General features: G+C 50.2%; 1 protein-coding gene across 3 annotated transcripts in view; it reads right to left on the bottom strand.

Annotated features, from left to right (window-relative positions):
• The window catches only part of RSPRY1 (ring finger and SPRY domain containing 1), a 104,125-nt gene that overhangs the window by 52,185 nt on the left and 38,314 nt on the right, over positions 1 to 13,626 (bottom strand). For all 3 annotated transcript variants that reach the window (XM_073582278.1, XM_073582282.1, XM_073582288.1), the window contains 5 exons: positions 6,810 to 6,868; positions 5,619 to 5,685; positions 5,395 to 5,526; positions 5,201 to 5,316; positions 4,534 to 4,677 (listed from right to left, as the gene is read on the bottom strand). In XM_073582278.1, the coding sequence (XP_073438379.1) occupies positions 4,534 to 4,677; positions 5,201 to 5,316; positions 5,395 to 5,526; positions 5,619 to 5,685; positions 6,810 to 6,868 (518 nt within the window). The remainder of the gene's footprint in view (positions 1 to 4,533; positions 4,678 to 5,200; positions 5,317 to 5,394; positions 5,527 to 5,618; positions 5,686 to 6,809; positions 6,869 to 13,626) is intronic.

The following is a 13,626-nucleotide window of genomic DNA, read 5'->3' on the forward strand; positions in this document are numbered from 1 at the left end:
CTTCGTTCATCACCTGCATCCTGCAGGTCCCGCCTTGATGGTTCACGTATGCCACCGCCGTGGAATTGTCCGACTGTAGTCTGATATGAGAGTCTGCTAGCAAGTGATGAAAGGCTTTCAATGTCAGGAAGATGGCCCGAATTTCCAGGATGTTGATGGGCATGGTCGCTTCCATTGGTGACCACTTGCCTTGCACTCTGTGATGTAGATGCACCGCGCCCCAACCCGTAAGGCTTGCGTCGGTGGTCAAAACCTTCCATTGACCGGAGAGAAAGGATTTTCCCCATGCAAGCGAGGTTGGCTTGAGCCACCAGTGCAGGGACCTCCTGGTTTTCGATAATAACCGGAACTCCCTGTCGAGGGAGAACGGATTCCTGTTCCAGGACTTGAGGATGGCCAGTTGAAGGGGTCTGAGGCGAAACTGGGCAAATGGTACCACCTCCATTGCCGCTGCCATCCTGCCAAGTACTCTCATGGCATACCGGAGAGATCGGGGGGACTTGCGGAGGAGAGTGCGAACTCCCAAACGGAGGGCCAGTGCCTTGTCCCTGGGGAGGATCACCAGACCCCTGGAGGTGTCGAATAGCATCCCCAGGAAGGCCAGAGACTGACTCGGGGTAGTCGAGGACTTCTGTAAATTGACTAACCATCCCAGGCGACTCAGAGTGTCAATGGTGATTGAGACGTTGACCTTTCAGTCCTTGAAGGTGGGGGCCTTGACGAGAAGGTCGTCCAGATATGGAACGACTACTATGCCTCTGGAGTGTAGAACGTCCATGATGGCTGCCATGACCTTTGTAAATGTTCTGGGAGCCTTGGCGAGACCGAACGGGAGGGCCACAAACTGGTAATGGTCTTGATTGATTGCAAATCTGAGAAATCTAATGGGCGGGAGCAATTGGTATATGCAGGTATGCGTCTTGTATGTCTATGGAGGCGAGAAATTCTCCTTTTTCCATGGACGCAACGATTGACCGGAGGGATTCCATGCGAAAGTGACAAACTCGAACATACTTGTTGAGTTGCTAGAGGTCTAGTATGGGTCGGACGCTGCCTCCCTTCTTGGGCACCACGAACAGATTGGAGTAGAACCCTCGGAAGCGCTCGTCTGCTGCAACCGGTACTATGACTCCTGCTTGCAGGAGGGAATAAACCGCTTGATGGAAGGCTCGAGCTTTGAGTGGAGGCTTTGGAGGAACGGAGAGAAAGAACCTGTGCGGTGGGCTGGTAGTAAACTCGATCTTGTATCCTGAAGACACTATTTCCTTGACCCACTTGTCTTCTGTAATAGGAAGCCAGACCTGCTGAAAGCGCCCACAAGTGGGGTGTCTTCCGGAGGGCATGAGTCATGATGAGGGGAAGTCTGAGCTTTTCCTCCTTTGGATTTTGCCTGGCTTGCTTTTGACTGCCAGTTCCTGTCCGGCCTCTGTGCCGCCCGTGTGTTGTCTCTGCGGGGGGAGCGGTTACGATTTTGTGCTGGGCGCGAGACGGACCAGCCTGAAGAATTCTGAAAGGATCGGAAACAAGATTGATTACGTCTTTTAAACGTGCGTTTTGGTTTTAGTTCAGGGAGAGAAGTACTTTTACCCCCAGTAGCATTGGATATCATTGTATCCAGCTTTTCACCGAAAAGACGTCCACTGAAGTACAGGAGATTTGTTAGGGACTTTTTTGAGGCCACATCCGCCTTCCATTCTCTCAGCCAGAGAATACGCCGGATTGTGATGGCGTTTGATGCTATTCCCGCTACCCCTCTTGCAGAATCCAACGCTGCATGGACCATGTAATCCGCCACTACTGCAATTAGCACCGCCTGGTCCGCCAGCTGAGGATTTGAAGCTTGGAGGCCCTGTTGCAATAGATTAGCCCAGGCTATAATGGCCTTGGCTGCCCAAACTGAAGCAAATGCGGGAGCCAGAGAGAGGCACCTGCTGCTTCGAAGATTGAACGCGCCATGCGTTCTACCTGTCTGTCTGCTGCGTCTTTGAGGGTTGAGCTGTCCGGCAGTGAGAGAAGTGTTTGTGCTGCCAGCCTAGAGACTGGGGGGTCCACTTCAGGTGGATCTGTCCAATCCTTAGTGTCCTTCTGTGGGAAGTGGTACTTTGCTTACAAGTATTTGCAAATTTTTTCTCAGGCTGCGAAAAATGCTTAGAAAGTATTTTTTTAAATTCCAGGTGATTAGGGAAGACCTTAGATGGTTTCTGAACACTCTCAAAGGAAATCTTGTGTTCTGGTGCTTCCGTGGTTGGATCAGAAATGTCCAGTACCCGAAGGATGGAAGAGATTATATCCTCAACTAGCGCCGCATTGCTAGGGGGACAAGGGACCAGAGTGTTCTCCGTTTCATTATCTGAGTTAGAGTCACATATGCCCTCTGAGTCTTGCGCATCGCTAAGGAGTTCCCTAGCGGGCGAACTAGGGCTGTTCTGTGGTCTGGGATCGTTGTGGAGATCCGCATTGTGTTTCTCTATCAGGGGACGGTCTCGGTGACCTGGAGCCACTGTGTCTCTCCCTGGAGGGGGGCGACCTAGTGCTATGTGAGGACGCAGATGAACGCGACCTGTGGGTCCGCTTACGACTCAAAACTGTCGGAAGCGGCCTGTCCCTGAGATCTTTGCTGGGTAACGTTCAGAGCCGAGACATGACCCTGCAGAGCCTGCAGTAGTGTGGAGGTCAGGTTATCTATAGACTGTCATAGACTGCGACATCTGAGTCGCCCATTCCGGCGCAGTAGCAGTCGCAGAAGCGTTGGTAGGGACTTCTTGGGGTTCTGACCCAGTGTTTTGGGTACAGTCCTGGCAGTGCGGGTACGTGCTGCCGCTGGGGAGAGTGGCTTTGCAGGCTGTACAGACTGCATAAAAGCAGTCTTGTCTGGTCCTTTTCCTTGAGCCCGACATAGTGTCTAGAGGTTAATTAGCAGAGGCCCTACAGGGGTATCTACGCAGAAAAAAAAAGGAATAGGGGAGCGTTATAGGTTATATGAACTCACAGCTGAGTACAGAGAACCCAGCTGTGATCTTACCCCACCGGTGCGCCCCTAGGTCCAGCGCCGATAAATCCCACTCCTGTGCCCCCCCCCAGAGACCGCTGTGCTGCCTTCAGCTTCAGGTGCAGCAAGATGGCCACCAGAATTCTGAGGTGGAGGAGGAAGGGGGCGGAGATGCTGAAAAGGGCGCGCTGAGCTATGTAAAAGCGCGCCCTTCCTGACTCGATCCGCCCCTTCTATGACACTGCGGATTGTCTTTTTCGTCATCCGGGATGCGGGCCGGGGAGCGGGAATAAGGCGGCGACCTCGGCCAGGCCGAAGCCGCGGCCTAAATTTGATACCTCATGCCCAGAAGGGCTCCAGGACGGCGCAGTTGTCCGGGTAGGGGGGGTCCGATTCAAACCAGTCCCCCCCGGATTGAATGGTAGGCTAGCGGTGGGGTCATGAGCGCAACCTGGGCCCTGTGGGGGGTCCCTTTGAGGCGCTATGCAGCTGGTGCTGCCGGAGAGACAGGGGCGTCTGGGAGTCCTGTCTCTGACAAGTGCCATGCCTGCCTGCACCTCCCCCGGTCCCAACAGGAGCCCGCAGCTGGGCTGGGGTCCCTGGACTTGTAAGTGGCCGAATGGTGCCTGATACAGGCCCTACCTGCGGTGTCTCAAACTAATGCCCCCATAGGGGGATTAGGGAGGGTGCTGCTGTCACCGTCAGGGGGCTTCATCCTATCCTCGACCTCAACCCAGAGCCCAAGGGAACTGGGGAAGGAGGGGGGGTTCTCGACTTTGAACCAGTACCCGAAGGACTGGGGAAGGAGCCATCTCGACCTCAACCGGGTACCCCTTAATAGGGGACCGAGGAGGGAGCCATGCCGGGAGTCTCGCTGGAGACCCATTTTTTCTTCATCTGTAATCCGTTGAAAAAAATCAAGGAAGAAAAAACGGATTAAAAAAAAAATCTTAGGTGTGCCTCCTTGCGACACTAAGCAAAAACTGGAGAAGGCTGACGCCGTCCAGGGGTGTATACTGCAGAGGAGGAGCCAAAGTTAATCTTTTTCATATTATGCATAGTGTCGCCTCCTAGTGGACAGCAGCATAACACCCACAGTTCTGTGTCCCCCGATTAGGCGACAGAGTAAGTCTTGGAATTTTGGAAAGACGTTACTGATATGTAAAAATATGGAAACTGAATTTCCAAAACATAGTCTGCATGCTAAATGCACTTGGGCAAATCATCAAGATTCACTGTCAATAGCGGATCTTGATGATTTACCCAAGTGGATTCTGCGCAGCAGGACATTTCTCAGATGACCATTAATAACCTCACTGATAGTAATCAAGGTCATAAGTGTGAGGTGCTGCTCTGTAAGTGAGGGTCATACTTAATATATAACACCCCTCCACGAGTGTAGTTCCAACCTCCACCCAAAAATGAAATAAAAGCAGTGTCGCACCAAAACAATTACAGTTTGCCGTACAAAAGGCGAAGCTGCTGATGTATTTACAGCTGAAGAGCCAGTCTACACAAATCTGAAGGATCAGGGAGGTGCTTACATGATTAAGGAACTTGCTGTCCTTGGTCGCCCAGCCTATCTGCATGACTCCAGAGGTGATCACCGTTACTTCATAATACCAAACACCATTGTCTACACAAAACGTGCAGCGAACACTCTCAAAGGAGGAAGCATCGCATCGGGCCTACGGGAAAGAGAACAAACTTAAAAAAAGGTTGTCGGGACATTAACATTGATGACCTACCCTCAGGATAGGTCATCAATATATTAACAGCAGAGGTGGGACACCCGGCACCCCTGCCGATCAGCTGTTCCTAGTGTCGGATGAAATTGCTCAGCACAGAACAGCTCCATTGACTGTTTAGTGGCTGCGGTTGGGTACACAAATCAACAGCGGCGTGCAGGTCCAGTACCCAGAAATGGCCATTATGCAGCAGATGGAGCCGTAACTGAGCAGTTCCAGCAGCCAACACCGGAAATACCTTATCGGAGGAGGTGACAAGTGTCGCACCCCCACTGATCACACATCCTGAGGACTGACCATCAATGTCAACGTCCTGGACAACCCCTTTATATATTACAGGACAAAACGGAGGAGGATGAGAGAATAATCTAGCGCTAGTATTATGCTACAACGCCATCAAGCTACCTAGTTGTCGGATGGTCCCGACTCTTTGTACAAGGATGAGCAGGAATATAAGTCTTACTTCTAATCCATAGGGGGAAATCTTCAGGTACTCGCTCACATCATTGCTGTTCAGCATGGCATTGATGGGCACCAGATCAGCTTTCTCGTACGTCAGTTGTCTCCCTTCTTTCAGGACTGCAAAAAGAAACAGGTATTGGAACTCCGTAGGAGGTCGTCCGCGTCACATGATGTACAAGGCGAGAGGACACTTACATAAATTGTCTAAGCTCCACTGGGCACAAAAGCCCACCTGACGCTTCAAGAAATCCCCATTATTTGTCCACGTCTCCAGCAGGAGAAGACTATCGCTAATTCGAGCCTCGGAAACAGTCATTTTATTTTCACCTGTAAGGATGAGTCAGCAAGGAGGAATGTCAGAATAATTATAACTATAACCCACAAATAAAAACCATAACCCCAAAAACACCGCTTCTTACTTGTTTGTGAAAACTTCTCCAGTGCAATAAGTGCGAACAGAATGACCATGGGATGAAACCTGAAATTCTAGATCGAAGAAGACAAGACTATTACAGGGGCTGTCCAGGTCCATTCGATATCTTCTTCTGATGGCCTCACCACCGCCAGCAACACTGATCAGCAGACTGCAACTCCCGCGGCAGCTGGATGCATATAATGGGCTGAGCCAGAGAACCACAGCGCCATAAAATATAGTGGCCGCTCTCCGGTACTGCAGCTCAGCTCTCCTTTACTTCAATTAGAACTGAGATGCAATACCCCAGAACGGCCACTATATCATATGCTGTTTAAGGCTATTTTCACACTAGCGTTGCCTGGAGCTGCGGAGGGATGTGCACGGCCACCGTGAAGCTCCGCCCATGGCCGCGCCTCTTCTGGTCAGCTCCGCCTATGGGCGCATGACGCTGCATACCCCATCTTTAGCATTGGGTACACAGGCCATGCGCAGGTATGCGTTTGCCGGCGCATGCGTCCTTTTGATGGTGTGCCAATCGCACCAAAATACAACACGCTGCGTTTGGCGCAGGTTGGCGCACCGTCAAAAGGACACATGCACCGGCAAACGCATACCTGCGCACGGCCTGCATACCCAATGCTAAAGATAGGGTACGCAGGTCTCATGCAGCGCCATGCGCCCATAGGCGGAGCTGACTGGAAGAGGCGCGGCCGTGGGCGGAGTTTCACGGTGGTCGTGCGCATCCCTCCGCAGCTCCAGGAAACACTAGTGTGAAACTAGCCTTAAACAGCATATGATATAGTGGCCGTTCTTGGGTATTGCATCTCAGTTCTTATTGAAGTGAATGAGAGCTGAGCTGCAGTACCTGAGAGCGGCCACTAAGTCATATGCCGTTTTAGCTCTGTAAACAACCAAATGCAAACTGCTGATTAGTGGGTGGATGTTCGAACACTACTGATCTAATATTCATGCCCTATCCCATCAATATTGCTGTTCTGGACAACCCATTTCACAGCAATAACTTCCAGAAAAAAAAAAAAAAGAATAAACTTGATCCCTTTATTGGTATTCACGGGGAGGTCCCCAGGGAGCCCTTAGGACCGGTCCTACAGTGCTAGTCCATAGTAGTATGCAATAGTCATACTACGACACAGTCACTGGTCAGAGAGGATCACCAGTAACCATTCACACTCACCAGACTTTCTAACAAGTACTCCAAAATCCCAGGGCTCAGCAGAGAGATACTAGCGGGACCTAAAAGAAAAAATATATATATTAAAAAACATTGTGATGTAATATATCAGTGACTGTCACCTTTCTTATTAAGACTGCAAAATTCAGGCTTAACCCCTTTGAGACCGGATGATTTTTCATTGTTTTGATCATCTTCTTCCAAGGGTCATAAACGTTATTTTTATTTTTCGGCCGATACAGATTTATGGGGGCTTTTTTTTTTTTTTTTCTTCTTCATAGGATGAGTTGTTTTCAATGACAACATTCATTCTCTCAATATATATATATATCTTTACCTGCTTTCATGCTCAGCCACACTCAGGTGGCACAAATAACAGCTTTGTAGAGTACCATTGTCAGAAAAATTTAAAGGATAGTAACACTGGTAGTTGAGTCCAAGGAAGTGGAGGCCTGACTGCCTCAGAGGCCTACTGCTACAGGCAACACGCATGAAGGAGACCCAACGAAGAGTGTACACATTTCTAAATATTATCGGCAGACACCAAAGTGGCATCAGTTTCACCACAGTAGAAATAGTATAATAGGGGCCGACAGGAGATGCAGGCTACCCTTACTGATGATCACCCAATCAATTTCCTCCATTTCACTAGGCTTAAAAAACGCATTCGATTCTTATCTACCGGCTGGTATTCCAACCAGGGAGCCAACCGTCTTTGAATCACTATTAACACAATGAAACACTCAAAGAGAGCGTGTTGACAAAATATCAGGCACTCGTAACCGACTCTATTCCTTTGAGACGAGCTTATGTATCACTGTGGGAAAGAGCCCGTCCCAATCCAGACATAAAACACGCTTACAATCTGGCTTCCGGTCACACCACTCCACTGAAACTGCCCTTACTAAGGTCACCAATGACCTCTTAACCACCAAGAGCAAGCGACACTACTCTGTCCTCCTCCTCCTGGACCTGTCGGCTGCCTTTGACACAGTGGACCATTCCCTATTATTACAGACCCTCTCATCCCTTGGCATCACAGACTTGGCCCTATCCTGGATCTCATCATACCTAACAGACCGGACATTCAGCGTCTCCCACTCACACACCACCTCCTCACCTCGCCCCCTATCTGTCGGAGTCCCTCAAGGTTCAGTCCTAGGACCCCTGCTCTTCTCCATTTACACCTTTGGCCTGGGACAGCTCATAGAATCTCATGGCTTTCAGTATCATCTCCAAGCTGATGACACACAGATCTACATCTCTGGACCAGATATCACCTCCCTACTAACCAGAATCCCTCAATGTCTGTCCACTATTTCATCCTTCTCCGCTAGATTTCTGAAACTTAACATGGACAAAACAGAATTCATCGTCTTTCCCCCATCTCACGTGACCCCCTAACAAACCTATCCATTACAGTAAATGGCTGCCCACTCTCCCCAGTCCCACAAGCTCGCTGCCTCGGGGTAATCCTTGACGCTGATCTCTCCTTCAAAACCACATATCCAAGCCCTTTCCACTTCCTGCCGACTTCAACTCAAAAATATTTCACGAATCCGTTCATTCCTCAACCAAAAATCTGCAAAAACCCTAGTCCATGCCCTCATCATCTCTCGCCTTGACTACTGCAACCTCCTGCTCAGTGGCCTCCCCTCGAACACTCTCGCACCCCTCCAATCTATTCTAAACTCTGCTGCCCGACTAATCCACCTGTCCCCCCGCTTCTCCCCTCTGTCAATCCCTTCACTGGCTCCCCATTGCCCAGAGACTCCAGTACAAAACCCTAACCATGACATACAAAGCCATCCACAACCTGTCTCCTCCATACATCTGTGACCTCGTCTCCCGGTACTTTCCTGCACGCAACCTCCGATCCCCACAAGATCTCCTTTCCTACTCCCCTCTTATCTCCTCTTCCCACAAACGCATACAAGATTTCTCTCGCGCATCCCCCCTACTCTGGAACCCTCTACCACAACATATCAGACTCTCACCTACCATCGAAACCTTCAAAAAGAGCCTGAAGACCCACCTCTTCCGACAAGCCTATAACCTGCAGTAACCACCGATCGACCAAACCGCTGCATGACCAGCTCTACCCTCGCCTACTGTATTCTCACCCATCCCTTGTAGATTGTGAGCCTTCGCGGGCAGGGTCCTCTCTCCTCCTGTACCAGTTATGACTTGTATTGTTTAACATTATTGTACTTGTTTTTATTATGTATACCCCTCCTTACATGTAAAGCACCATGGAATAAGTGGCGCTATAATAAATAATAATAATAATAATAATAATAATAATAATAATAATAATAATAATAATAATAATAATAAAGTGTCTATTGGCGGCAGCCAAGCTCCTAATTCCCCCGAAGTGGCGCACCCAAAATTGCCCGAACACTGACCAGCTTTATCACATTGAAGGGATAGCTGCTTATGCCCACTACTCCAATGACAAACTCAGCAGAGTCTGGGCTTCACGGATATAATATAGGAAATCCAAGGAATGCATAGATTTAGTAGGGAGGCAGACGTCCACTCCGCTATGATAGTCGTGTCAACCTGAAAATGAATTAACAAAACAGCTAATGACCATTCCATAAATGCAAATCATTGCTAGGCCTCCTCTTGGACTCGGCCAGACATAACTCGCCGATCCACTCATTCATTCTCCTCTTCGAGCAAAACCAAGATTCCTCATTTTTCCCCCGCTTTATCGCTCTTCTCTTTATTCGTTTTATGTTAGACTTGTTTGATAGGTTAAACAGCACACACAAGTCATCATGCGTGCTCGTACACTAGAGGTATGCGACAACTGAATTTAAAGGACAGCTGTCCCATCAGAAATAAGAACAGATCTTACAGACCACACTCGCGCGGATGGAAGTACTGGACAATTTCTGCTCATGAAGCTGGTAACTCATGGCTCCTAAATTTGAACTCCAAATATAGACATTGGCGATGGTTATTATGAAACATAACAGTGCATTATACATCCATATTCTATATATGGACACCTGTTACTTGAATGTTTTAACTATTTGCACGATATGTAATCATATGTACTGTACTTGTACTGTATTAAATTTGCTACAAAACTAATAAAAAGATGATAATTCCAAATAAATAAAATAGGGACCGACAGGTCTGCCACTACACCCAACTTGGAGTGTTCACATTTTAAAAAAATGAGGGCCTGACACCACCGAAGAAGTGGAACAACAGTCAGGAGAATAGAAATAGTATAATTGGGACCGACACGTCTTCCACTACAGCCAACCCAGCAAATGTAGACCAACCATGACGGTTCACATTTCCACAAATTTGTGCTATCAGCAGCAGGCACACTAAAGATATCACAGAGTGCAGTTACGCGACATTAATGCATCACAATAAAAATGCAATATCACCTAGTCTGTACAGTCTGCGATTGGGGTGCAAAAGTCCTTGGAGATCCAGGACTTGTTCATCTTGATGTAAGTTAGGCTGTCAACACTTTCAGGGGACAGCTGGCTGGGCTTATCCTACAGGACATCACCAGCATCACTGAAGACACGTTCTGAGAGAACGCTGGCTGCCGGGCACGAAAAAACCTTCAAGGCATGTGAGGCGAGCTCAGGCCACGCATCAGTTTTGGAAGACCAAAATGTAAAAGGGTCCAAACCCTCCCTGATGGTATTGATATTTAGTTCTAGATACTCCTGCACCATCCTCTCCATTCGTTCACCACGTGTAAGACTTGTTGTGCTTGTGCACGAGTTGGTCTATAAAAAAAAAACATGGATTTTTGTGAGTACTCACCGTAAAATCCTTTTCTCCGAGACGCTCATTGGGGGACACAGAGACTGTGGGGTGTGTGCTTCTGCCGTCTGGAGGCCGACACTAAGTGTACAAAAAAAGAGTTAGCTCCTCCTCCGCCGCATACACCCTCGCCCCTAGGCCGGGCGTAACTCAGTTTAGTGCATAAGCAGTAGGAGAAACGCGCCTTAAACTCAGGAAGAAACTATATGTCTGAAAAAGGGGGCCACCCTAAACCTTGTACAAGGATTTGTAAAACTCAAAATAAGTAAATGCCAACTGGCTGATAGGGTGGGTGCTGTGTCCCCCAATGAGCGTCTCGGAGAAAAGGATTTTACGGTGAGTACTCACAAAAATCCATGTTTCTCCTTCGTCTCATTGGGGGACACAGAGACTGTGGGACGTCCTAAAGCAGTCCTCTGGGCGGGATCTTAGCTCACCCAATCCCTGCTAATTTGCGCCCCTGATTAGAGGTGCGCAACTGCTGCCTGGAGAATCTTTCTTCCCAGGCTTGCATCCGAGGATGCCTGGGTATGTACGTTATAATGTTTGACAAACGTATGTAAACTGGACCAGGTAGCTGCTTTGCATACCTGCTCCGCTGAAGCCTGGTGTCGTAGTGCCCATGAGGCACCCACTGCCCGTGCCGAGTGAGCCTTGATCCCTGCCGGAACCGGCGTGCCACTGATTTGATAAGCTTCTTGGACCGTCAGGCGAACCCATCTGGCCAAAGTCGCTCTGGACGCAGCGAGCCCCTTCCGCCGTCCCTCTGGAACCACGAATAGAGCGTCTGTCTGGCGGAATGGCGCCGTCCTTGCCACATACCTCCTAAGAGCTCTTACCAGATCCAGGGTGTGCAAAGCCTTCTCTACCCTGTGCACCGGTGCCGGGCAAAACGAGGGTAAGACGATGTCTTCGTTGATATGAAATGCAGACACAACCTTCGGCAGGAAGGGGGGAGCTGGCCTTAAAACTACCTTATCCTTATAAAAGGTTAGGAACGGTGGTTTACAAGATAAGGCCGCCAATTCCGAAACCCGCCTAATAGACGTTATGGCTACTAGAAAAACGACCTTTCTGGACAGGTAAGGTAAGGAGACCTCTTGCAATGGTTCGAAAGGGGCCTCCTGAAGGGCTCTGAGCACCAAGTTCAGGTCCCATGATTCCGTCGGCGCCTTATAGGGGGGTACTAAATGTGCGACCCCCTGCATAAACGTCCTAACCTGCCATACGGAAGCGACTTTTCGTTGGAAAAGTACCGACAGGGCAGAGATTTGCGTTCTGAGGGAACTCGGGGCCAATCCTGCGTCCAGCCCTGCCTGTAGAAAAGCCAGTACGTTGGGGATCGAAAAAACCAGAGGAGCCACTTCACGATCCCTACACCAACGAAAGAAAACTTCCCAAGTTCGATGATACACCCTCGCCGAGGAAGGCTTTCGGGCACTCACCATCGTGGCCGCCACATCGCGTCTGAATCCTGCCTGTGTTAACAGCCAAGATTCAATGGCCACGCCGTCAAACACAGGGCCCCTAAGTTCGGATGGCAGATCGGCCCTTGGGACAGTAAGTCCGGCCGATCTGGAAGACGCCAGGGTACGTCCACCACTAGTTGGACCAGATCTGCGTACCAGGCCCGCCGGGGCCAGTCTGGGGCCAGCAGAATTGCTGGAACCTTCTCTCTCCTTATTTTCCTGATAACTCTTGGAAGCAGCGGCAGCGGGGGGAACAAGTACGGGAGACGAAACTGGCTCCACGGGAGCACCAGCTCGTCTGCTGCGATTGCCTGCGGATCGAGGGATCGAGCGACAAACCTTAGCACTTTGGCATTCTCTCTGGATGCCATAAGGTCCACGTCTGGTGTCCCCCACCGTTGGCAGATCTGCTGAAAGATCTCGGGGTGCAGGGACCATTCCCCTGCCGCGACCCCCTGTCGGCTGAGAAAATCTGCCGCCCAGTTTTCGACTCCTGGAATGTGCACCGCTGAAATTACCACGCGGTTCTTCTCCGCCCAACGTAGTACCAGTCCGACCTCGCGCATGGCTGCCTGGCTGCGCGTGCCCCCTTGATGGTTGACATATGCTACTGCTGTAGCATTGTCCGTCTGGATGCGCACCGGCCGGTGTCTCAGGAAACACTGGAAATGTTGAAGGGCCAATCGTATTGCCCGTATCTCCAGAATGTTGATCGGGAGAACTATCTCCTGAACGGACCACCGCCCCTGGGCTATGTGACTCTGGAAAACTGCTCCCCAACCTTGCAGGCTTGCATCGGTCGTCACCACCAACCATTGTTCCGGGGGAAAGGGTTTCCCCTGGACCAGAGACAAGTCGCGAGTCCACCACCGGAGTGAACTCCGTACCAGCGGAGACAACTTGCACCGATGACTGAGAGACAGCAGCCTCCGGTCCCATGCTGTCAAGAGCGCATGCTGAAGCGGACGGAGATGGAACTGGGCAAACGGGATTGCTTCTATCGCCGCCACCATTCTGCCCAAAACACTCATGCCATACCGGATGGATCTGGAGCCCGGCTGTAGAAGGTTCCGTATCCCTTGCTTGATTTTTTGCGCCTTGTCCTGAGGGAGGATCACCAGCCCCCGGGAGGTGTCGAAAATCATGCCCAAGAACACGATTTTTTGGGCTGGAACCAAAGACGACTTGCTCCAGTTGATCAGCCAGCCCAGACGGGCCAGGGTATCCAGAGTAATACTGACATTGTCCTGGCACTCCTGAAACGACGGCCCCTTTACCAAAAGGTCGTCCAGGTAAGGTAACACCGTTATGCCCCGTGCATGCAGGATGGCCATAACCACCGCCATTATCTTTGTAAAGACTCTGGGGGCAGTGGCCAGACCGAAGGGCAGAGCCACGAATTGGAAGTGACGTCCTCCGATCGCAAATCGCAGGAACCTCTGGTGTGGGGGGAATATCGGAATATGCAGGTATGCATCCTGCACATCGATTGAGGCCAGGAATTCCCCTGGATCCATGGCTGCAATGACCGAGCGGAGGGATTCCAT

Source organism: Dendrobates tinctorius, unplaced genomic scaffold, assembly GCF_039654945.1.
Source record: "Dendrobates tinctorius isolate UK_male_01 unplaced genomic scaffold, ASM3965494v1 ptg000009l, whole genome shotgun sequence".
Lineage (NCBI taxonomy): Eukaryota > Metazoa > Chordata > Amphibia > Anura > Dendrobatidae > Dendrobates > Dendrobates tinctorius.